This window comes from Centruroides vittatus, unplaced genomic scaffold (genome assembly GCF_030686945.1).
Source record: "Centruroides vittatus isolate TY-2023 unplaced genomic scaffold, ASM3068694v2 scaffold_654, whole genome shotgun sequence".
Taxonomy (NCBI): Eukaryota; Metazoa; Arthropoda; class Arachnida; order Scorpiones; family Buthidae; genus Centruroides; species Centruroides vittatus.
This window is the reverse complement of record NW_027122714.1, coordinates 800873-827998: the sequence shown is the minus strand read 5'-3', so window position 1 is coordinate 827998 and position 27126 is coordinate 800873. Positions and strand designations below refer to the sequence as shown.

Genomic DNA, 27126 nt, shown 5'->3' with positions numbered 1-27126 from the left:
TAAAAATTTAATATTCGACAAATTTCACGTCATCAATAATATAATCACAAATTCACGTAATCAGCTTTTACAGGTCAGGGGATTGTTTCATATAAGCCTAAATGCATTTGGTTTTTATATTTGTGCGATAGAGATAAAAAAAAATTAAACTATAAACATATTTAACAATCTACTATATAAAACTGAAAAACTGAGCAGCTGTGTCACGGTATGCCAAAAACGGCCAATAGGAGTGCCTCTAGTTACTATTTAAATTAACACTAAATTCAGTTTTTTGCGTTTTTGACTGCGTTTTAGTAGGATATGCATGAGAATGTTAAGAAGGGATTAAGAAGGGATTTTTTAAAGGGATTTAAGAAGGGATTTTTTAAAATTCCATCCACGGGGGGAAAGAGTTAAGGATTACCCTGAAGAACTCGGCTTCTGCTGTACTATTTTAGATGTGAATTTATATTAAAAATACTTCTGATATATTATTCGCTTGTTTTCTTCGGAATAGGAGCTGTTACTGGCTGTTTTGTATAAAATTCACTCGTGTTTTAATACAAAAATTTTCAAATATTTCGATTTTACTGACGTATTGATTTTATTATTTTATATTGATTGACGTATTGATTTTTATTTATTGATCTCAGACTGTATTTGCACGAGAACCATACAAAGACAATACTCTTAATTATAGTCATTATTAACAATTGACTTTAAAAAAAAAAAAAAACACAACGCCTAAGGTACTTTCGCTTTTTCAGACATAAATAGTTTTTTGCGTTTTTGACTGCGTTTTAGTAGGGTACGCCATGAGAAATTCAGTATATTATTATTTTCATTTCTAATATGAATTTATTATTTATATCACAGAATGACATCGCTGCTGCTAGAACGCCACTATGGGGCGTCTCGGGCTACTAGTAATTACATAAGTCTGAAAAGGCGGAAATACCTTAGGCGTTGTGTTTTTTTAAAAAATCAATTGTTAATAATGATTATGATTAAGAGTATTGTCTTTGTATAGTTCTCGTGCAATTACAGTCTAATTTCCTCAATTTGAAATAAAATCAATACGTCAAAAAAAAAATCGAAATATTTGAAAATATTTGTATTAAAACACAAGTGAAATTTATACAAAACAGCCAGTAACAGCTTCTTGTATTTCGAAGAAAACAAAGCGAATAATACATCAGAAGTATTTTTACTACAAATTCGTTTCACTTATTAAAAAGTCGTGTATTATCAATAATTATGCGAAAAAATTCAATCGAACAAGAAATTCTGATTATGAGCACAAAATATTTAAAACTGTGTGCACGATATCATCTTCCGGAATAAATAACATTTCTATCTCTGATAACTACAAGCATAATAACTACTAACAAAGTATACATAGATTACGTCTACCTATTAAATCTAAGTATACTGTATGCACTTGAAATTCTCGGTTACATCGAACCGCGGGAGAAATAATGGAAGCACTTCCGGTTTGCTGTAGACTCAGATTGACAGACTATAGATCACGTGTCGTAAATATTATGAATCTGACCTGCAATTTTCGATGCTTATTCTTTTACAGGGATATATATAAGATATACTGTATATATGTTATGGACTAAATGATTAATCTGGACATTACTCATAATGTTCGGTCATTAAAAATAACTGTTTCTACGTCGAAAAAGCAAAAACCACATCAAATGAAATTGACAAATTTGGAGCAAAACTGTGCTAAGAAAAAAGTCCAGTAACCAGTTTCTTAACTTTGCCGGCAAAATTTCGTGGCGCCATCTGGTATAATATTTTATTTAAAATGCTTTTAATTTCTAACAATTATAAAATGGCAAAATGCTTAATTTTGAGGGTAGGTTTATAAAAAGAAATGTTTATGCTAATAACGAGTAAAATAGTCATTAAATCTGAATACTGCTGAACACGACCCCCACTATCTTTCCACCCCCGATCTTTAATCACCAAAATTTAATAGCACCAATCCATCTAACAGACAAACGTCCCTACTAAATTTTAGAAATTTTCAAAAAAATCACAGAGGAGAATTTCAATGAGGGTGAACAAAATCGTACTCTCTTATACACACACAAATACACTAACATCCCATACATACAGAAAAACTTTTCCCTATATTTATTTTCGCATTTTTCGATTTTTTAAGGAGTTTGGGTCCAAAAATATAAATATCTTGGGAGATCATTTTTTGACCGTTTGCCATACGAAGTTGTATTTTACACTTATTAAAATGCATATACAGCAAGAAAATTGGTAATGTATGGTTGTACACACTTAGGTGAACAAGTATTTTTTTTTTGTTTTTTAAAGACTATTAAGTCTAAACACTGCGACATTAATTAACAAATGTGTTTTTAACATGTACATTAAAAACATCTTTTTGACGAACAATTACACCCGATATCGATAAATCATTTTCTCTCAGTTGCCAAGTTTCTAAGAAGTTAAAAATATTATTAATAGTTACAATAATTTCTTCACTTCCATCATTTAAAATTTTGTTCCGATATTTGAATAAAAATACATAGAAATAACATATTGTTATAATTTTTGTAAATTCATTTAAGAAGAAATAAATGTATAATATAGACGAAGCTTTTGATAATAATCTCGTTAATATGTTCAGCTTTCTAAGCGTTCTTTCTTCTTTCCGAATTTTACGACAGTGTCATAAAAGTCCATTCATTTTCCGTTGCAGTTTCGTAATTTCCAGTAAAAGTCCTGTTAATATATAGAAAGTACTAGTATACAAAATAAATTTTAAATTAAACTAATACAGCTTATCGATTCCTAAAAGTATTTAGTTACAAAACCAGCTTATTGATTTACTATTAATCAATCAGATAACTGCGCGTATATCTCAGTAATGTTAAGTGAAATTATATAGTCTCCTTACTGTAAGTTAGTAATTTTGAAAATCACCATAGCCACAGCTTGAGTTTTCTTCTACTATATATCAGAAATTTTCGTTTAACCATGATCACTAATTTCTGAACAATAATCTACGCTTCCATCTATCAATGGATATAAAATTTATTATCTTTGTGGCGTAAGCTTTTTATAGTTCAATATTTTGAACAATACGTGACTTACGTTGTAAGGAGTCAATGTCCGAACGTTATTTTATGTTTTTGGGCGTTATTTTTAGTTAGTTATTTTCTTTTCGGGGTCTTTTTATTTAAGGACAAACTCCTAAACCCTCACGTGAAAAAAAAATTCAAAAAGCAGATACAACTTTGTATCTGCGGCTGTCCTGTGACAACCAATGTAAATTATCTCAGTGCTGCTCCGCCCTGCTCTTCGAATAAAAGACGCATAGGTGGTGTAATTCCTAACGACGACCGTCGGCGACACGTCAAGGAAAAGTGATTAAGCGGAAGCAACGTATACCGTGGTTGAGTATTTCTTTTGGGGTGGAGATTGGATCTTAGCTTGTATTATTATAAGAAAAGACTTTCATTTGTTTAATTGTTTACTCCTTGTTTTTTGTTACTTGACTAGTTGACATTTTTGAAAATTATACTAACTTTGGTTATAATTAATCATTTTTTGTTATTGTTCAACCTAATAAGTAAAGAAATCAACAATAGATATTTAAGTGTTTTGAATTTGTATATTTATTTTTGGTTCCCACAAAGTTCAGACCTGGTACTTTAATTAAATTTGAACCCTAACTTGTGTGACCACACCTTGTTGCGTCACGCGGTGAGTTACAACGTGAAGTATTGTATAAGATGTATGAAATAATGAATTGTAAAGGTAGGTGAAACGATGAATTTTTCACAATAATTTCATAGTTTTTTATTATATTATACTTTAATTCAGAATTTACCACACAAGAATCGACAGAAACAATGGAGAAAGTGAGGTCCATTCCAATTTAAAAACTTACTTCGTAACAAGTTCATTATAATATTGATATTCTTGAAATGATAGTTAGATATATTCTGAAGGTTAAAATAGACTATTTTCTTCTGCTTCTGTAAAATTTTATGTATTAATTCATTTTTGCGCATAGAATATTTTTGCGCATAGAATAATCCGAACAGCACGTTTTAACATTGAGCTTTATTTAAGTTTAAATTTGATCTTTTAATTTTATGCATATTAAATTTAGTGTATGAAATATGTTCACAATGCAGACAAACATTAACAAATCTGAAAATAAGTATTGCCTTTGCCACTTAATTGCTCCAATAATATCAACACAATTAATTTTTGGAGTAGATTACTTATTACCATGCAGATCATGCAATATAGGGTACTCTCGTAGCAGGAAATGTTCGCTCTTATATGAAATTTATGCTCATATAATAGAGCTGATGTTGTGGTTTTGGGCTTGTTACCTTTTTGTTGCCATATTTAATTCTGATATGATCTGCGGGACCGTTACTCTATTTTCTTCGAAACAAGTAACGGCAGTTTTGGCCTTTATAGCTTTATACGTAGCCATACAGTTGAGTATAGTAAATAGAAGGAAATTATCAGGACATTGGAAAGTAAGTAGTTATGCGAGAGAAATGGAATGGGCAAGACAAAACGAGAAGTATTTGATAACAATTTTTGCTTTGTTTTTAGTATTTTGCATGCTAAGTTATTCTGTTGCCATCACTATATATTTTTCTACCTATCCTGGAAATATCCAGGCTTTTGCCTGCATATTTTTCTACCAGATTTGGGCGTTATACGCCAGCGGTCAGACATTACCAGTTTTTACCGGCTGCCTTGCTTCGCTTTTTATTATAAAAAACAGATTGCGGTATCTAGCTATCGAACTGATTGAAGTAAATAAAGATTATATTCATCTAAACGAATTTTTGGAGAGCTTGATCGAAAGACACACCGAAATGTGGGAATTTTTCCAACACATTAATGACAGATGGATTGCCTTTCTTCCTGTCGTCTACGCCAATTTCATGTATGCCACCAGCTTTCTTCTGTACACGACAATTTTTAACATGCTGCATAGAACTTTATTTTTATTCACAATCTCATTCTTAGTTTTTCTCTTCGGATCGATTCTATCAACTTGGGCATTGTCGAATCTGGCTTCTCATGTAAGATTTTCTGTTACTTCTCACATTGCTAGTTTTCGTGATAAATTATTCGTGCTAAACCGCTTTCAACAAAATTTCAGTTCTACGACAATTTCATCTCTGTCGGAAGATTTTTGGATGTAAATTTAAACGTGAATTTTAAGTATAAAGTAAATGTTTTCCTCTGTTTATTAAAATATGTTACGTAAATTTTTTTACTTGTTTTTATTAATTTATTTCTCAGATAATTGATTTCATGAAAAGATTCGAAGGGAGAGCCATAGGTATATCAGTTGCGGGATATTTTGTAATTAAGAGAGACTTTGTCGTAAGGGTGAGTAAAAATGCACAAATACTCGAATCGGGATATTCCCATCTAATTGCCTCAGGACATTCGTTTCGCCACTCTCTCCTCATGTATATTGGACTGAATAATGACATGTTATTGAAACATAATACAGTATTACTTCTATATAATTTGCATGCAAATAATATTTAAAACTTGAAGAAAGTATAAATAATGATAGCATAAAAGAAAATGTAACATAAATTAATTAATGAGGGGAGAATTAACAATTGTAGGTAAATGGAACTATAATCAATCGATCGCCCGATTTCATTAACTTCTATTGCTTGTTGAAGATAGAAGTTAAGTTTGATACCTCGTAGTTTTTAAACATTTTACTTTAACATCCGATTATCATAATATTAAACACTGTAAAAGGATTAATTTAGTCAGTGCTATTTATTCATTTCTCTACAATCAAATAATGCAGTATTCGAGGAAAGTTTTATATGAAATTGAAACAGAATATTATATAATGCTGTACTGATAATAGCGAGGTTGAGACCGAAGTTTTCAACGCGAAAACGTGTACGTCGGACGTTCGCTGCCGCTTTCCTGTAAGCCTAGAAGTTTGGCAATAGCGTTTGGAAAGTCAGTGGAATCATGCTCGACATTCCAAATGCCATTACCAAACTTCTAGGCTTACAGGAAAGCGGCAGCGAACGTCCGACATACAGTACACGTTTTCGCGTTGAAAACTTCGGTCTCAACCTCGCTAATATTGTAAATCCAGGTGCAAATAACTGACCGATTGTTTGTTTTATTATAATTTGACAAGGGTGCGGGCTATACGCAGAAGTATATGCATATAAAAAAGTGTTTTGTGTATATAATCCACTGTAAAGTTTTCTAGAAGTATAATTCGAAACTGAGCAAATACAAATGTAACTGTAAAAAATCCAAATGTTGATACAATTCCATCATTTTTATGTACATGGTCTTTTATATTAGAATGGTATTAAACCCGATAAACTTATAATGCACGATTTATTGAATTAGTCTATTGGCACGCTGAACGTACAGTGGCTTAAACATAACTGTATAATCAAAGCAATAGCATTACCTATTTCAAATGAAATGACTCGCTGGCTTGCTTACACGGCTGTATTAAAGATTGATTACGAGGCAACGCGCTCTGTGTTAATTCGTGTACGAAATAACACAGTATTTATATACTGTTTAAAATTTTAAATATATTATAAAATGGAGATAGATCTAAACATTTGAATTAATCGAATTTTATTATAATATAAGCAACTTACTAGAACACCTTGTGAACTTGCAGCCCAACTCGGCACGTATTATTTTTCGGTATTTTAATTTCCTCGGTATTTTAATTTTCTGTAAGCTTATGCTTTGCATAAGTCCGGTTGTAAGGTTATAGATGACGTATTTCAAAAAATTCAAACAGCCTGTTCGTTTTCTGCTTTTGTACTAAGAGTTCGATTTTGTCGTGTTCTCTTTTTCTTGAGAAAGTTTGTTGAATATGAACGAAAACGTTTGGAAGTAATAAAAATTGGGCTGCAAGTTCACAAGGTGTTCTGTACACGACAATTTTGTTAAATTGAATATTATACAGTCTCGAACGAGTTTTATTAAAATTTCTATCTAAATGAAAAGAAATGTTAATGTTTGTAATTAAAGTTTCTACTTTTACGTTTTATAGATGGTGAGTGGAATATATTCAGTTTTTTCAAATACCTTGCAATTGACAGGAGTTCTCGAAAAAAATAAGTGTTCCAGTAGAAATACAACAATTCACTGAAAATGTCGTGTCAAATGTTCAATAGTTTAGAATAAAAAATTTATTGTTTGACGTTTTCGTGTGAAATAACAATAAAAAACGACTAAGAATAATTTTTCGTATAGCCATTTTTATAAAGTATTAAACATTGCACCGGTAGAATTATGCACACATTCTGGCAAATTTCATAGAATTGTTGATATTCTTTTGCTTTTCGAAAATAATCCGGTCTCGAAGTGTTATATATTAACAATAGAAGACATTTCAGCTTGTAGACAGTGACAAAAAATTTACAAAAATCCAATGAGTTTCTTAATTTCCCCGGCGACATTTGGTGGCGCCATCTGTTATGATATTTTATTACTAACAATTTTTATATTTTTAACTATTATAAAATGGAAAAAAAGCTTTATTTTAATAGTATGGACGTTTTATAAAAAAATTGTAAATGCTAATAACAAGCAAAATCGTCATTCATGTCTGAAAGTAGTGCAGATAATTATGATCTCACACTAAAAATTGAAATATATTAAACGTGTGGGATTCTTTACCAAATAATTTTTTATCAAAAAAGAAACTTGCTAATACTCTTTTAACGATGTTTGGGTCCACATATTCGTGTGAAAAAAGTTGTTTTCTTCAATGAATTTTGTAAAATTTACCAATGGAAATAAACTTGGAAATGAATTGACTGCAAAATGCGTTAAACTAATGAATACGGAATATGAACCTAATATTAAGAAACTATCTGAAAATAAACAACAGATTTCTCATTAAATGTACTTCAACTTTATTATACATACACATACCTGTAACCACATCTATTAATAAATAATATTTCATAATGTGTATGTGATTTTCTTTATTCCTTGTTCACTCAAATACTCGGTGTAGGGGTGACTGCCGACTGGGCATGGTGTCACCCGGTGCAGTAATTCATGGTATCACCTCATTGATATCAGTTTTTTGACGTCGACCTTTCTTTTTTGCTCTTCACTTGCAAAAGTAAAAGTTAAAAAAACAAAAACTAAACGTAAACTTTTTAGAGGATTTTAAAAGTGAGAACCAAAAAAAGTAGTTTTTAACCATCCTCCTCTTCCTTTCCAAGTGACGCCACTGACTTAATGACCCACGAGCTCAGTGCCGTAACTAGCCATTCCTGTGCCCTATGCAAGAATTCGCATTTAGGCCCCTTAACTAATTAGGTTTGGGAAATTAATAAAACAAATACATGCATTTTGGGCCCCCTTTCAAAGTGGGCCTGTGCGGGTGCACCTGTTGCACCTGTCTAGTTACGGCACTGCACGAGCTAGTACTAAAAAAAAAAAATAATAAAAAATAATAATAAACAAAATTTGACACACTTCTCAAAAATGTTCCTCATCACTGACCTAGAAGTTTGACAATGGTGTTTGGAAAGTCAGCGAAATCGTGCTCGACATTCCAAACGCCATTGTCAAACTTCTAGGCTTACAGGAAAGCGGCGCTGAACGTCCGACGTACACGTTTTCGCGTTTAAAACTTCGGCTTCAACCTCGCTATTGAATTATTACCTTAAACTTTAAAGGGTATACAAAATGTGGTCATTTTTACATCTTGTTTAACTGAAACTAAATCCCTATCAGCAATTAATTTAAACAGTTCATTTATGTTACTTAATCGATTTTATAAATTTAAAACAAATTAATATATCTTACACTTCCATGTTTTCTTTGATAACAGAGGAAACACGTTTTCAAGATGTACTTGACACAATTCACATACCCAGAAACAGAGTAAAGGATTGTTGTTTTTTTTCTCGACGACAGCACTGTACACATGTACAGTACTGTACACTTCGCTTACTCATTTTCCTTTTCGTATGTAATGAAATTTTATTCTGATTTACTGAGGCGTTAACGTTACTTGACATTCCTGCTCAATAAAATTCCGTCGCGCACAGAACTCTACGTGTGAGATATAACGTCATTCTGCTGATTATTTCCCGAGTTATATCTTTTTCAATTACGAACTTTAATTACGAACATCTGTTTATGTTCGCTAATCTCTATGCAGAATATAACTTCATTTAATTTGTAGATTAGAAATGTAGCTGCTATTGAATACTTCTTAATACGGTAGAATTATATTCAAAGAATTTGCATTTCTAATCCTGCTGATTTCCCGTAAATTTAGGAGGTAAACCCTAAGTTGACGATACTGACTCTAGTGGACTTTGACGTCACCAGCAAAGACCTTTGCAGATTGCTTCAGTTTGACTACAAGAAAAAATTAACCCACTGCTTAAAAACACTGTCAACATTCCTCCATTCGTGCTTCTCATCTCATTTGATTTTCATAATACTTTCGGAAGTTTACTTTCCGTATATTTTAATAAATATTATAAAGGTTTTCAGAAAATATATGAACAAAAGTGAATCTTAGTAACGAATATAAAAGCTAATTGCCCAACAGAGAATAAGCACTTTAAAATAATCTGAACCAACTTTATTTTACTAGACTTAGATAAACAAGTTCAGAATACTCTTCGTTGATATGCAAATTTTCGTTGTTAATTAAAGAAGTTCTACTTTCCGAGAACTTACGTTACAAAGTTTTTAACATTACAGTATAGGACTTTAGCTCAGCGTTACTCTACCTTTTACAATGACAAAGGTCCTGAAAAGGCACTTCGCCCATAGCATTAACGGAGCACCACCAAATCATCTGAATATATACGTGGGTTCTTTCTGAATTTCATGTCGGTAAGATGATGATAATCACTATCATCCAGTCCATCAGGTTTTTATCTGAAAAAATTACTTTGTTTTTTTCTGTTTGCACCTTTCTAGATTTTGGTTTCGTCTTCATTTAGTGAAATTTAACTTTATTAATTATGAATTTTTGTTATTTATCAACAATTAAATCTAATCCATATCATTTATCTAGTTAATCAAAGAAATTTTTCATCTAAACTTACTGTTTAGCATGTTTTTCATTTTTGAATGGGCAGAATTTCATTCGAGAGGATACCAGGGAGCCCCTTGATTTCCAGATTAGCTATTAAAAACTAAGAATGGAAACAGTCAACACTGCACTAGATATGCGTGTAACATCATCTTCCCGTGTTCCCAATTAAAATTGACTAACAAACAAGCACATCTCATTAAATAAAAACTTTTTCCAATATTGTTTACTGTGTCTTTTTACTACCGTTTCATGCAAAATGTTTGTTTTTTGTCCTTTTCCTGGTGGTAATAATTCTATATTTTTTCTAAAAATAGATATAGGCAATTCAATTAAACACGTACTGTACCATCCGTAACTTTATTACTACTACTTTAATAACTACCAGGTACCATCCTTTATTTACTATTGACTCGCGTGTGTAAACACACGCGAGTCAATAGTAAATAACATAATTCACAACGTGTTTTAGATTTGTCCCGCGTACAGGGATATTGGGATGATTACAAAATGCAGTTCTTGCAGTGGGTGACAGTCAAATTTGAAAAATACTGGATGAGAGCTGTACCAAGTGAACAGGGCACTGCGTGAATTTCACGAGGCCTGAACTATATCAGAGAAATTTAATTTGATTTTTAATTGGTTTGAAGTTTGATCTGAATCAAATAAATCGATAATGGCTTATTTTCTTGAAATGAGCCAGTCTCCTTTTGTGTGTGTGATAAGTTTTGGAATTGAAAACAACAAAAACCAGGATAACAAAATCGTAAAGCGTAAAATGTCTGGACCATTCGGAATCGACTAAACTCCGATTTCATTCGTCAATAATTAGAAGTCCATATCCATGATTGGCCAGTCTTTCGTGTGTTTTGGACATCAAATGTTTCCTATCTGATTGGTCGATCCGTTATGTTTAACACAAAGAAAATACGCAACAGTCTACATTGTGAAGCATCGTGTAAAAATGTTTAATATGTTCTGCTTTAAACACTCTTATTTTTCGTAAATTTTATTCATTTTATAAATTCGATTTTTCATAATTTTTAAAATAATTTATTAATTTGGTAATTTATATTTTGCATCCAGATAAATAATAAATATAGATATACTTTATTCCATTCTTGAATTCCTCTTAAGTAAGGAGGGTGGATTGATACTTCGCTCAATATACGCTAGGTAATGAGGTCTGACCGTATATTTTCTGAAAAATATGAAAATTTATTTTATTTTATTTTATTTATTTTATTCCAAATAATACGAAATACTTCAAAGCTATATAATCTTACTGTAATTCTTTAAACTTCTCGGCTTTTATATACTCCATGTTCTTTTTCCTTCTCTGTTCATCTTCATACATTTGTTTCCCCTCGCGATAACATGGCTCTTCTGATAGCAGCGTAACGTTTCTCATTATCTCTTATTTGAGCCAAAAGATCTGATCCATATTTTATGGCTTCTTTCTTTCTACTTACTTCTTCTTTTCGTTCGTTTTCGAGTGCAGATACCAGATGACTACAATAGTTATTTTAATTGAAAGTTAATAAGGATGATAACGAGATAAGTTAATAAGGATGATAACGATAAGTTAATAAGGATGACACGAGAAAATACAAATTTAGAAAGTTCTTACTATAAAACACGATGAAATTCTTCTTTGTCTTTCTGTTTTTCGGATGCCAAAAGAGACATTTTCGTATCTACTTGGTTGTCCAGTGCTTTGCGTAATTCTATCTTTCCCTGTGTTGATTTTTTCGCTTCCTCCAGTTCTCTCTTCCTCCATTTTCTTTCCCGTTCCTCCTGCGCTCTTCGTGCTTTTCGTTCGTCCTTCGTGTATAAAAAAAATGGGATATACGCGGATTATTATTATTTTTCTTGATTCGTCCTTTATTCATTAATTTATTGTAAAATGTAATTATAAAAGTGGGTCGAAATATAACCAATAAAACTGCTAGGCAACCAGCCAAAAGCAACAGCATGGCTGATTGTTTCGGCTGGTTATTTACTCATTCCCTTATACTTTTAAGTATTTGATTATAACTATAAGTTGAAAAAATCCTTTTCTATAATTTAACTTTAAGAAATGTTATTCAATGGTCCGTTATTAAAAGTCATTACAATAGGAAAAAGTTTTAGAAAAATTTTAATATATAATTCGAACTTAAAATAAATATAACTTGAATTTGCTGTTAGATTTTAATTGAAAATAGCTTTTAAGTAAGTAAATACCTTTTGATGTCAGTTACTGTTGCAAAATTTCTAATCTGAAGAGAATAAAATCAAACAGGGTGAGGCTAAGCTGGCTGGAGAGTGAAGATTGTCAAAGATGCATTGAAAATGTTGGGATAATGTATCTTGTTTAAATGATTGTGCTACTATTTTAACTTTTTTTCCTACTATTTTGCATATCTTTCATTGTGCATTAATAAATACATCTAACTATTAAGTGACTTTTGCCTTATTCTGTATAAGTGAAAAACCATTTGACAATCATAAAATTAATTGGCTTTACTTTCTGTAACAACCACTGATTTATTACATATAATAACGGGTGGAAGAGGATTACGATAATTTTGAGAAGATATAACAGAAAACATATGATTTCTTCTTGTGTTATAATATTAGCATGATGAACCAAATTAAGCAACTGTTTGCAACATTTTCAAATCCACATATCCCTTTTGTGAAAATGGAAAATTTATGTACAGTACTTCTAAATGTTTATAAACTGAAAATAGTTAAAGAATACTGCTAAATAGTTTTGTGACCAGAGTCAGTACCTCCTTGCTACCTTGTCAGGACTGACACCACCGTGTCCCAGGTGACACGGAAGCCGAAATGGCATGTTAATTCGGTCATGCAAACAGCCACGTACACAGGTGATTGGATTCAGGATGGCGATGAATTGAGAGACAGTGTACCAAAAGTGAATCACTTGGATACCACCAGGTTAACAACTAATAACGATTTAATTTCAACAGAAAGAAGTACATGACACTAAAATAGATATATCGGGATAGATATATATAGATTTAGCGGATCCATCTAGCGGTCGCGGGTGAGAGAGTTTACACGAGGTTCCCATAGCGATAAATACTTGTCCAGTTGTAGTCTTGCTAGTTGTGCCTTTCCGGTTGTAGTCTTCCTGTTGGAGAGGATGAGAACCAGTTCTGGACATGGGGTTCGAAGACGAAGTTATAGAATAACTTCGTCTTCAAACCCCTTCTTATATGATAAGATATTCCGTTCGCAGACATGACAGGTTCAGGTCAGAGTAGTATAATCTATTTCAGAGGCAATAAAATTAACGTTATCGGGTGAGTGACTGGCGACGACTAAAAATGGCGGTTTGGACCCCACACACACTTTAGAAATTGTGTTGATGACGACTCTCTGCTTGTCATCACCTCCTCCTTTTTATTAGAGGGACTTCTCTTGGGTTTTTTCCATGACTTCGCTAGAATTTTTAGTACATCTGGGCCAATAGTTAAATTTTCATTCGTGGGTTCCAGGTGACACATTGACTGTGTCAGCTTCAACAAGGAACAAAGTCCGCAGGAAACAGTTTTAATTGTCTTTGACTAAATGTTTCCATGTTGTCTCTCTTTAAATTTTTATAGAAAACAACCATGAAACAAAAGGGTTTTTGCACCAAATTTGGCTCTTGCAGTTTCATCATTAAAATGCAAATTAGTAGTTTAAAGTTAAAATACTATCCCAATTAGTTTAGTAGTATCAGCAAGTAATCAGTCAATAGAAAAGAAATATTCAAATAAAGTAACTGAACTCGGATCTGAAATAAAATATAAAGACCACGAAACATTAAAAACGTGCAGCTTTTATGCACGTGGGTATAGAAAATTTTGAGTTGCCTAGTTATAAGCTTTTTTTTTTTTAAATTGAAAAACATTGTGAATTTAAAATTACATTTAGCAGCCATTACAGATTTTTTTGACATATCCCAGGTTGGGAAATGCAAGATAAATCAAACAAGATGTTGAAATGATGGAAATGCAGTCTAAGATACAAAATGTCTTGTCACGATGATCATTAAACAGAATTTATGGCAAATTAAACTTTGAATATTTTCAATATTTATTGTTATTGTATGAAACAACTTGTTAAAGGGATTCTTCAAATGTAAACCCTGACTGAAAGTAATTATTTCTTGAGTAAAAACATTCAAAACCTTAAGCATTTTTTGTATGGACGATTCCTGAAGATGGGTTTGTAACTTTGGGAATTGGTGAGTTTTTGAAATTTTTCACTCCATAGGTATCAAGTTTTAGTTGAGTATTGTACGAAAGAATTTCTGTTTTATTAATGTAAATTTAATTAAGTTGCTACAAAATGTGATATTAGGAATTAACAAATTTGAATCCATTTGTTTTTAGAATAATAATAGGAAGTCAACTTATACATGAAAAAAGTGAAAATATGTAGGCCTAGTCTTATGAATATGGTATAAATAGAATTCATAAACATTTAATGAAAAGTATTTATATTACTTCAAAACAGAATTCTGATACAAAAGTCTAATATGACAAAAGCCAAATTGAATATATCATTTGTATAAACTCCTAAAATATTCATTACATGTCAATAATTTAAAAATATTCTCCGAAATACATAACTTCAATTAGTTTTTAATAATTATAATACTAACCTCTTCTGCTAAAATGTCTACCACCTGTTCTTGTTTCTTCCGAAGCTCATCAATTTGTCTCTCTCTCTGTCTCTTTTCTTCTCTTCGTCTCCGTTCTTCTGCTTCTTCACGTTCCTTTGAAAGAAAAATATATATTTATATTTTTAATATAGATATTTTTAATTTTGTGATAATTTTGACAATAAGAATGTTTATAAAAATGTTTAATATACACACTGTTCAAAGTAATTATAATACATACAGATAAACAATTTTTTGATAAATAATTATTTTATTTTGGAAACAATACTTTAAAAAAGCTTATAATTTTATACTATTTGTGTAAAAGCAATATAATTGGTTATAAATTTAAAGAAGTGCTACTTATTAGTAAACCATAAAGTATGACCAAATGGCTGAGAAGTTGAGGTATCGGTCTACCATCCTGGAGATCTGGGGTTGAATCCAAGTCAGCAACCCCAGGAATTTTTCTTGGGACTTACCAGCCAGAAAACAAATGCATTGGGCTCTCTCTCTTGCCAGCTAGTCATCCCCATTGTGAGCCTAGTTGAACCCATAATGGGTATGGGGGAAAAAAGGGCACTAGAGGGCCCTTTTTTCCCTCAGGCCAGGGATAGAACAAGAAAAAATAAGTAAGGTTTTTATCGAATAATATACTTTGGTTACAAGTTAGTAGTGGAATCTTGTTACTAATAAAATGATGTGAATAGATGTTTAACACACATTAAATGTTACTATTGTGAGTTCCAGAGGGGTTAATTAAAATTAAAACAGACAATTAAGAAAGTGGAAAAACCCCAGTTTTCTTTCCACCTGGTATTTCCATTACCCTCTGATACGATAGATAACAAACGATCGAATGACTGTAATAAATCAACAATCTTTATGATGTTTTGAGTAAGTTTCTACGATGAGTCCAAACATCTAATTATTGATGACGGAGAACATCAAAATCGTCTAAATTATGAGGTAAAAAGAGTCAGAACACCTGGCAGAGAATATCAACAATTTGCCTGGGTCGTCAAAGTCTTATGGCCCGTCTCAGCCATACCAGGGACATATCATGAACTTGGAACCACAACAACATGAGTCACCAAAGTCTCATACTCAGGAGAATAAAAAGGACTGACTTCAGAGGTTCAGGGCAGATATACTAGGAGGAGCATAGAAGAAGCTCTACCTGCCACCTCCTGTCTCACCATAGTCAGGTAGACATCCCTGGAAGCAGCTCTACTCACCATTCGCCAGGCCAAACTCCATCTCCAGAGAAAACTGGACCTAAACTGGGCTCCAATGTGGGTGGGCCTGGCTAAAGAGGCTCTCTTAATGCTGACAGGGTAGAAAAAGTTAAAACTGAAGATATTTTTGTCAATTATATAACCATACAAAGATATTCAACAGAATGGAATTATGTAGACTAGTTAATGAAAATCACTTCATTTATTAAATTTTAAACTGAACCAAACGGTTAGTTTGTTTATATATTCTTAAATAAATTTATGTGTTATAATTAAATAATAAATTAATACACTAATTTTAAAAGTACACACAGCTTTTTCATTCATAAATGACAAGTATCTTAATTCTTCAGTCAGTTTCCTTTCATTTTCCCACTTTCTGCGAGCCAGCAGATCCTCTAATTGCATCAAAATGTCTGCCTGAAAATCATTTATTAAAATTATTTGTGTTAATATTAATTAATAATATGCATATATAGAGTTATAATAGTAATTAAATTGATACCATTAATTCTCTCTGATTTTTCTTTTGATTTTGAAATGCTTTTAAATCTTCTAATTGCATTTTTTTAACAAGATGTCTTAACTCTTTATGTTCTAAATATTTCTGGTCTTTATCTAATTCTTTCTGTTCCAAATTATCATATATTTGTTTTCTAAGTAGAATTCCATATCTATGTATTTGCAAGAAAAAACTTTTTATAAAGAATTTATGTAAATTAATTAATTTTTGTCACTACTTTTATCATATTTTAAAATAATCTAGTATGATGGCCAGACAGCTGAATGGTTGAGGTGGCATGAAGCACCAATAAAGCAGAGTTCTATAATATAATTTTTTGTTTACGCTAGAAGAAATTGGAGTGGATTCTTTATTTGTACAAAAAATGATTATTATAGAAAAAAAATTATGATATATTTTATAACTTCAATAAATTTGTATTAATGATAATTGAATAATTTCCCAACATGAATAAAGACATGTTTTTATTGATTCCTTATGTCATTGCTCTCCCAGTATAATAAGTCCTATTAATAAACATCTTCCAAGTAGGCAAGGGTACAAACAAAAGTTGTATTAATAAGTTTAATAGTGAATCTGTGTGAAATATATTTTATTATTAAGAATACTCTTTAATAATATTTAATAACAATTTAAATCTGTTCTTTGCTTCAAAGTATTTCATTATTTATTACAGTTCTACATGATTATGACTATAATTTAAACATAATATCTATCTATAACTAATCTAATCTCTGTATATAGAATATTTTTTGACCTAAATTTGAAAGAAAATATTCTTATACATATATAAGAATATTTTCTTTCAAATTTAGGTCAAAAAATATTCTATATATACCCACTGTGGCCAAACTGCAGCTCTTTTAGACCCTTATTGCAGCTCCTGTATTTTGGACTCCCACCTCTTATTACTTAGGGGTAGGGGTCTGACTTTGAACTTTGATACTATTCTTCTCTCTCCTATTATTTATATATAATATACATATATATAAAATACGGTTCCAATATAGGATGTGGCTCTCACATTTATACATACAGTCCGTAAAGAAATTATAAACTCAAGTGAAAATTTTCTGTGTTTTAATTTCTTTTCATCCACAGTCAATTGTTGCTAGCCTATATGAGATGATTTTAATTAGTCTTAAGAATATATAATGAAATAAACAAGTCTTTGTATTGTATCATTTTAATAAACAATCAAAAATTTGAATTGTTATAATTTTTTGTTGTAAACAATTTATAAACTCAAGGGTGATTTAGTAAGTTTTTAATACTTTGTGGACCCTCCCTTGTTTTCAGTTACCTCCACAGCTCGTTTAGGCATTGAATCAAGCGGGTTTTGAATGTCACTTAGTTTAATTTTGTCCCAGGCATTATACAATGCAACTGTAAGCTCATCGGATGTGTTGTATTGTTTTCCATGGCGATAAACTAATGCAAGTTGACTCCAAAGGTTTTCAATCGGGTTAAGGTCTAGACTATGTGCTGGCCAAACCATCACTTCAAATTTTTCATGTGAAAACTACTTTGTAGTACTGGCTGACTTGTGAACAGATGCATTGTCCTGTTGATAGATCCAGTCTTGACCACCAATGAGAGGACCAAATGGGATTAGATGTTCATATAACATAGCTTGGTCTCAGAATTCATTCGCCTATTAATGTGCGCCAAATCTGTTTTCCCTTCATATCCGATTGCTGCCCAGATCATTACTGAACCTCCTCCTTCTTGTCTACTGGATTTGACCCTAGGATTCTTTCATATATCATGCCAATAATATGCTTGGCCATCCAGGCCATCCAGGTTAAACTTTTTCTCATCTGAGAAAACTATTTTTCTCCATTCAGTTGTCCAGGTAACATGATCTTTTGTCCATTGCAGCCTTGTTGTCTGATGTAACTCTGTTAGCTTTGGTTTAGACTTCACTTTCATAAAGTTTATTGTTTTATTCTTTCTCAAGCTTTTCCACACAGTTTGGTGGGACACTGCAGTTGGTAAAACTGCACCTATCTCACGAGTAGACAATGATTCATTTGTTGCAAGACTAGCAATGCAGCGATGATCACAAGGCTGCAGACATGGTTTTCGTCCTGTACGTTTAATTTTGCTATAATTATCACCCTTTTCTAGTACATTTTGTACTGCAGTTTGAGATCTTCCAAGTTTTGAAGCAATTTTACAAGTTGGCCACCCTTTTCCCTTAAAGAAATAGATTTTTTGTATTTCACTTTCAGTTAAGGTTACTCCCCTTGGCATTTTTGTCACTTTTTTAGTTTGAATTCTTAGACTCACCCAAAATGTTACACATACTAATTTACATAAATACATGCATAGTGGATTGTTCCATTCAACGATAATAATCAGTTTTCACCCTTGAGTTTATAAACTGTTTACAACAAAAAATTATAACAATTCAAATTTTTGACTGTTTATTAAAATGAAATAAACAAGTCTTTGTATTGTATCATTATATATTCTTAAGACTAATTAAAATCATCTCATATAGTAACAATTGACTGTGGATGAAAAGAAATTAAAACACAGAAAATTTTCACTTGAGTTTATAATTTCTTCACGGACTGTAGTATACGGCTCATACTGTGACATAATTTTGCCACCCCTGATGTACACTTACAATATAGCCTGTAACTAACTTATTACATTGTTATTTCAAAAGTATTATTCATTAACACATTTTTAGCTTTAACATATTGCCATGGTTCCTCTAATTATAAAAATCTTGAAATAAAAATTGCTAACTTCCATCATAACATACAAAAATATATTCAACTTAGTTTTTACTGGATAAGTATTAACATATTTCAATGTTTTTGTGTATATCATCCACTTATTTTATATTGCTTAGAATTATTATTATTATTATTATTAATTTGTTTCTTTCATATTTGACTCTCCATTCTGTGGGAACTAAAAAGGCTTTTTAATCATACCCATCATGGGTTCTGCCACAATGAAGATAGCCAGGTGGTGAAGGATGAGCCTGATATATCAGGATGGATCATCCATGAAAAATTTCTGAGATTTTTCAACTGCTCAGGTTCAATCCCAGGTTTCCCAGAGCAGTAAGGATGCCACCTTTACTGCCTCAGCCTTCCATTCAATGCTTAAAGTTATTTTAAAAACATTTCTTAAAAAATTATGACCTATTCATATAAATCTATTTACTTTCTTAGTGCTTTAATTTAATTTTCAACTTCCTATTTATAAAAATTGCATAAGTTTCTCTTTGGTAAGATAACAACATGTATAATATTTTGTAGTTTAAATATATGTTCAATTATATATTCTTTTTATTTAAAGGAAACTATACTTCCACTTCAATAGTGTATCCAGGATTTTGAGATTATGTATGCCACTCAAGGCAAGCTGGGAAATAAGACATATCCACCATGTTGTTTTTCAGAGAATGTTACTCAATTATCTTAGAATTATTTACTTACTTAAAGTCATGTGATGCTAGACATTTATTACTTCTTATTTATTTTCTATATGTCATGAGTGAAGTATACTATCACACATACTGACATTTCTTGGAGCTTTAATGAATTAAAATACTAATTTACCTTTGACTCTCTTCCTTATTCTTTTTATCTTTTTCTTCTTGTTTTTGAATAGCTAGCATTCTTTCTCTTTCCATCATTTCATCTAAAGATTGGTTTACATTCTTTATCTCTTTTTCTATTTGTGCTTTTTCATATACTTGTTTATCTCGGATTGCTTGGCATTTCACATTTTGAATCAACTGTATGTGCATGCAAATTAAATATGTTTATCATAAACTTAAGTACAATACTACAAATTGCTGTCTAATTTCTTTACCTGATTTAGATATTTTACTTCCTCTTCTCTTTCAATTTTTGTTTTTTCAGCTCTTTTATTCAGAAGATCTGATAAATTTTTAGCTTCTGTGTCATTTGAGTTACGGTTCTTTTCTCTTACATCATCATAATATTTCATACAACACTTGCGATTTTCTACAGCTTTCTAAATATAAAGTTAAAATAAATAAAAACAGTGTAAGCAAACTTTCTATTATTTTCCAAGTAACTTTTCTATAACCAAAAACACATATTAGTATACTTTAATTAGATGAATATAAACAGTCAAAACACTATCACAAATTAAACATATTATCAGCAGTAGTAGTTTTTACATTTCTGTAAAATACTAGAAAACAAGAAGTTACAAAACCCCTTTTATGTAATTTATATAGTGTAAAAACCTTTATCACACAAACTCCTGACTCATAGTATATTCTGAATGTTAAACAAAGAACTGAGATTGACAAGTATATATTTGTCATGTCTGAAACCTTTGAAATACAGAATGCTTGGTAAAGGGTTAGATGGTCTGAACCCAATACCATCAGTGTGATTTGTTTCAAAAAACAGATTTAAGTATTAAAATAATTTCTGGCTTCAATGTTTCAAATTATTTTGTATATCAACATAGTGAAACAGATTGGCTTTTCATACAGAAATATTTGAAACATTACAAAAGTTTCTAGAAATATGAATAATTTCGTTGTGTTTTTCATTTCAGAACATAAATTTGTTCATAGTTTTTCATTTTTTGCAGGATCAAAATTTTTTCTACAAATTAAATTTAGTTGTTTTTCATGAGAGGAATAATAACATCTACTGCAGAAAGTAAAGTTGTAAATTCAAATGCAGTTCATGATTCTTTCTATATATTTTTACTTTTTCTAAAATTAACTTTTTTATTTTTATTTTTAAATTTATTGTTTTTGCTATTCTTTACTTTTACTACTCTCATGCAAAATTTTTTTATATATTATGTAGTAAGTTAAATAATGATTCATACAATAAATTCATAAGGAAATCAAATCTAATTATTTCTACCCTAAAGTGTAAAAAAATTTGAAATGAAATATTGTTAAGTATGGCAATTTCAGATTGTAACTTTAGGCAAATATGGATGTGCAAGGCCTCTTTACTGTAAGTTCATATAATGCAAACTCATATTGCATACTTTATGTTTACAACTTAGAGGATTTTAGCTAATATTGAATCAAGATCAAGAATTGATAAGCATACTATTGTCTCCGAGTTCCCTAACGGCATAAAGGTCTTAGGCTTTTGCTTAAGACCTTATATATAAGTTAATGACAAACAACATACCTTATTTATAAATAATGCTTAATGTATGAAATCATATTTTCTCCAAAACAAGATTTGTTTAATATAATTAGTAACTGTATGAATATAATAAAGTATTTGATTACTAAAAATCTTTAATTTCAAAAAATAATTTTAAATAATAATATAAGAGAACCTCTAATGCATCTCTGAATTTTTTCCTTTCATCTTCTTTGATTTTTCTCAGCTCTGGAGATATGTAAAAAGCATTTTGCTGTATATTTTTTAATTCACTAGCAGTCAGTATAGTAGTTTTAACAGTCGGTTCGGGTCGAGGAATACTAAAAATATAAATATCCAGTCATTATTCCGAGCTAAAATCAAATTAAAATGCCGAATATTTTTTCTGAAAATAAACTAACAAAAAATTTATTATCATTAGACCTCAGATGAATGTAAAGCTTTATTTCTTTTATAATTATATAGAGTTACATAAAGCAATTCATTTTCAAAACACACAACAACAACATAGAAATCTGTATCATTACATATATATGTGTGTAAACTGTAAGATTTTACCTCTGTTGAGCAACCTCGACTCTCCATTACCTCATAATCCATCTCCATAAGACCATGAGTCTAATGGCAGTGAGCCATTAAGAGCCTTTCTACTCTAAAATGTTCTTTACATTCCTCCTGACTGAGTAAGAGACAACAAAAATAAGACTCTAATTTTTTAAAGATTCCTCTCAACTATTTACTAAAAAGAACCTTATAATCTGTACATTAAACATAATCACTAATCAATTTAATTTTGTTATAATAGATCACAAGATATCAATCCCGCACACTATCAGCATACAAGTCCTTGTTGACAATTTACGTCAAATCACAAACATTTTTAGTCTTTGTGAAGCAATTTTAAACACCGTTTCGGGATAATCTCCAGTTGTTTCGATTTTAAAATTATTCACTACTGCAGGAAACAGGTTTAGAGCTGAGTATCTGGTGAAAAGTTGCTCCTGGATCTATCCCATTAAGCATTTTGCTCGTATAAGAACAGTCTACATTGCAAGAAGGCAGTGGCGTGCCGTCATTGGAAGCGATGGAAGCGCCGATTCCACCTTCCAATGACCTTCCCTTGTATTTTATAAAATATAAATTTTCATATTTTAACGTACTTTGAATTAATTAAAATGAATATTTTATTATAACTGCATTATGTATCTTTTACAAATTTCTATACTACATGTGAAAAAAAACGATAAGATTGCTATTGTATATTCGAATAATTCGGTGGCGGAAGGAACGTCAAAACTGGGTCAGTTTCTAATCAGCCAGATTATATAGGCATTAGCACATGCGGTTTACAGAGCACCAACCTCACCCGGTTTAGCTGGTAGAAGCGACACACGCGTACGGAGTCCAACTTTATAACCCGGACCGGTTCTGAGCTGTTAGCCGCCTGCCTGTCAACTTCCAAGCAGCCAGATTATAGGCATTGGCACATGCGCTTTACAGAGCACCAACGTCACGGTTTAGCTGGTAGAAGCGACACACGCGTAAAGAGTACGCGACTTTATATCCCGGAGCGGTTGTGGGCTGTTAGCCGTCTGCTAGATATTCGGCCACCCTCGCCCGATTATGTGAATCATAAGCAGACTAGATCAACGGCGGGCAACCCGCGGGCCAGCTACGGCTAGCGAAAAGTTTCTATCCGGCCCGCGAGATCTTTAATAGATTATTAAATTGGAAAAATAACTAATTAATAGTTATTTTTCCAATTCTTTGTAATTTTCGAAAACGATAAAAAAAATAAATGTAGTAATTAACTTTTTATTTATTTATTTCATATTTGCAGACTAAAAAAATTACGAGTCACAAGAAGGCGTCAATTAACTACTACGGCGCGGAAAAAAACGTAAAATTTATTCTGGCCCATGTTATAAAAAGGGTTGCCCACCCTAGACTAGATTTATAACAACCCAACCGATAGGAGTTTACTGGCACGTTTTTATGATAGTTCTGTATAGTTGACAGGAGTTTAAAAAAACTCCATTAAAATATTTGATATATTTATTCTGCGTTTATTCCGCTCTCCCATCTTATATTACTTACGGATTTCGATGTTAAACCGGTGATATTACGATTTAGTATGTCCCATCTGTAAGGGGATGCAGAAAAAACGTGTACAATTCTAGTACAATGTTAAAAATTAACTGTTACTTTGGCAGCATCATTTACAACCAAATTTAATGAATGAGAGGTACAGTACATACAATGGTACAAAAAAAGCTCTAGAATTTATTTTCCTTAAATTTACGATTTATATATCCGTTGTCATAAAAATTTGTCTTTCCACTGTTTTCCCAAGACTACAGATATTCAGGTACAAAGTAACTGGTTTCGACTTATTTCTACTTAAGAAGTGACTAAATAATTAAGAGATTAGGGAATGGGGACAAATAAAATCCTGTTGAAAGAGCCAGAATTTTACTTCAACAAAAGCTTAACAGAACCAATCACTCGCTCAGTACAGTGGGAAACTGATTTCCGTGTACACCTGGTATTAAAACGAATTAGTTAGAAAACGAATGACTATTAAGTTTAACATAGTTAGATTTTTACAGCTACGGTGAGAAACGTTTAAAATTTACAACAGCCCTGTGGCGTCCTTTGAGATATACTAGTGATGCGACAAAAGAGGCATTTGACATTGACCGGTATCGGCACCCTCGGGATTTGGCACGCACACACTCACTACACACCTACCTGGACCGTCACTAGTTCCATCCATTAGCTACTCGTATCAAGATATTTGACAAAGTGGATTGTTTTAAGATTTAAAAAGTAAAGAATATTTTATGTTATTTTTATGTACGTTTCTTTACAAAGCTATATTTTAATTATAGTTTTCTTTAAAAGTATATTAATACAATCGAACAATACATTGTACCAGGTATGTATATCCATCGCACATTTTATTTCACCGAGTAAGTTTTTATAATTTATTTTTAATTTTAGCCCTTATATCGTGGCTAACGATTCAGAATGTAATTGTGATATTAAAAATACATTTAGAGAAGTCTACAGTTTTTACTGACTTATCGAACAAATGAATACGAATGGACCCTAGACCAGTGATTCTTAACAGGGGGCCGCGGCCCCTGGGGGTCCGTAAGAAGTTTGCCGGGGGCCGCCAAATTATGCAAAATTTCCTTCAGAATATAATAAAAAGAAAATTGATGTATAATCCGAATATCGTATTGAAAAGTGAAATAAGAAAGATAAAGTTTTCCTATTTAGTTTTTATTTATTTATTTTGTATTTCTTCCTACATACAACTTTGTTAGTACAGAAGAAATAAATGCAAATATGCTACTTACACCGCAGTATTTACTTCTTTTATTCCAAAGCAATTTTAAGAAACTATTAATGCTTGGAATTTTAAAAATAATTAGGAAAAATAGTAGGCTTTGAAAATTTAAATATTTTTGCAAAAGATATGCAAAATCCTTACGACAAGTGGGCGTTTTAGTTTTAGTTTAGTTTTAGCATCGACATTGGATCGATTTATCGACATGTTTCTTATTTTATTTTCTGTTAAAAATTAATGAGTTTTCATGTTTAATTGTGAAGTTTGAATGTTATTTAAATAGATAATGAAATAATAAAGTTATGATTTACATTTATTATATAAAAATAAAGCAATAATAAAAAAATCAATTTATTATAGATAAATTATCAAATTATCAAATATAAATTATTATTAAAAAATGGGGGTCACAAAAAATTATGAAATATTTGGTGGGCCGCGAGTATAAAAAGGTTAAGAACCACTGCCCTAGACCATCACTGACGCGCAATTAACTGATTGCCCCTGGAAGTCGGCTTCTTACAGAAACACAGCTTCCCTGTCATCAAAAGCGGCACCCTTCCCTGTCACGGCACGCCACTGCAAGAAGGGTATCAATGATGCACAGCAGAGATAAAAATCTCGATCCGTATAAAACAAAGAATATAAAGTGTAAAGTGTAATATGGAAAAATATAGTGAATGTAGTGTAAAATAAATAAATGAATTGGTTTAAAACTTACATTAATTTCCTAAAAACTCCATTTTCGAAAAAATTAATGGTATCGGAGTGAGTTTCTTTAAACCTCTGAGGAGAACGTCTTTTTAAGCAGCGCTATATTTCAGAATATAAATAAAATTTCAATCAAATAAACAAACGAGTATAAAAAAAATTATACATATCTAAGTCGAACAATAGAATAAAGATTGACGTGTGTGATACAAAACCATTTACCATTTTCCGATTTCGATGAAATAATCTATTTCAAATTCAAATTTTCAAATGTCGCCATGGTAACGCGTAAACAACAGAAACAGAACGCCCCTAGCGGCGTTATTAACCAAATTTACAACGAAATTAATATAAATGTCGTATTTATTCAAACAATTCATTTATAATTAGACCTATAATTTACAGCAAAAAATTATACTTGTTTCAAATTTGTAATGTTAACAGAATATGTTTGTAATTTAACGATGCAGAATGCTAGTTGTTTAATTTAATTGACGATACACAGTCAAACCTCTCTAAACAACGGCTACTGACGAAAACATAAGGAGCCTTTTCGGAACCCGTTTGACACCTTACAAGTTGAGGCCCGTTATGCCGTTTTCATATAGGCTATAGGTATAATTTATATGGTAATGCTATAAGAGAAGAAGTAATAACCACGCCCAAACAATATCCTTAATTATATTTAAAATTATCTGATAAAATACCAGTCTTAATTAGAACAGACTTAAATCAAGAAATTTTAAATAAACACTATTTGCAAGGTCCCTGCATCTTAGGAGCCCAGGGCAATAGCTTTTTCCCCCCTCCCCTAGTTATTGCATTGGAAGTCGCGTTAAAAATCAAACGAGGATACCTGGGAATTTCCCCAAAATTCTCTGGAACAAAAGTGTTTAAAGCCAACACTGCAGGTGTGACCCCCTAATTCAAATTTTCCTGGGCCCCACGAGACTATAAAACTTCACTGTCATTTACACAATTAAATATAATTTATTTAAAGCATTATTTGTCACTTATCATCGGAACTGAAACAACTTTAGCTTATTTTTTTATTCTATTTTTATTTTTCTGAGAAAATACCAAGCTGTTTAACCCATCCATTTCGAATATTTACATATAACAAAAATGTAATGTGGCAATAATTTTGCTGTATATTTCATCAGCTTCAAATGATAAGCATATTTCATACACTTAATAAAATACTTGATGAGTAAATTCGTTAAGTGAAACGTGTGTCAACAGATTTCATTTGCATACCTCACTAGAACTAAAAGACCGACAACGGGACTTGCTGTCATACAATAAAATAGGTAGTGAGAGAAAATACTTTTTGATGAATTTAATGAATAGAGATAAAATAAATATAGATTCTAGCTAACCACTGATTTGAATTAAATACCGCATTATA

General features: G+C 31.3%; 1 protein-coding gene across 1 annotated transcript; it reads right to left on the bottom strand.

The window, feature by feature from the left end:
* Positions 1 to 11117: 11117 nt before the first annotated feature.
* LOC136989543 (cilia- and flagella-associated protein 45-like) lies at positions 11118 to 26009 on the bottom strand. The gene is made up of 11 exons (XM_067287755.1): positions 25941 to 26009; positions 25729 to 25820; positions 21828 to 21972; positions 20352 to 20516; positions 20096 to 20274; positions 16494 to 16662; positions 16301 to 16408; positions 14751 to 14864; positions 11718 to 11911; positions 11374 to 11599; positions 11118 to 11288 (listed from the first exon to the last, which is right to left on the bottom strand). The coding sequence occupies exons 1-10, from the start codon at positions 25941 to 25943 to the stop codon at positions 11437 to 11439; spliced, it is 1332 nt and encodes a 443-aa protein (XP_067143856.1). The 5' UTR covers positions 25944 to 26009; the 3' UTR covers positions 11118 to 11288; positions 11374 to 11436.
* Between the last annotated feature and the right edge of the window lie 1117 nt (positions 26010 to 27126).

What these genes read in the sequence shown, in the direction of transcription:
- LOC136989543 (XM_067287755.1), bottom strand. An exon ending in AAAATCAGAGAGAATTAATG is followed by an intron (nt 16,409 to 16,493) that starts GTATCAATTTAA and finishes AATGATTTTCAG; the next exon opens with GCAGACATTTTGATGCAATT. An exon ending in GAATTTCATCGTGTTTTATA is followed by an intron (nt 11,600 to 11,717) that starts GTAAGAACTTTC and finishes TAACTATTGTAG; the next exon opens with TCATCTGGTATCTGCACTCG.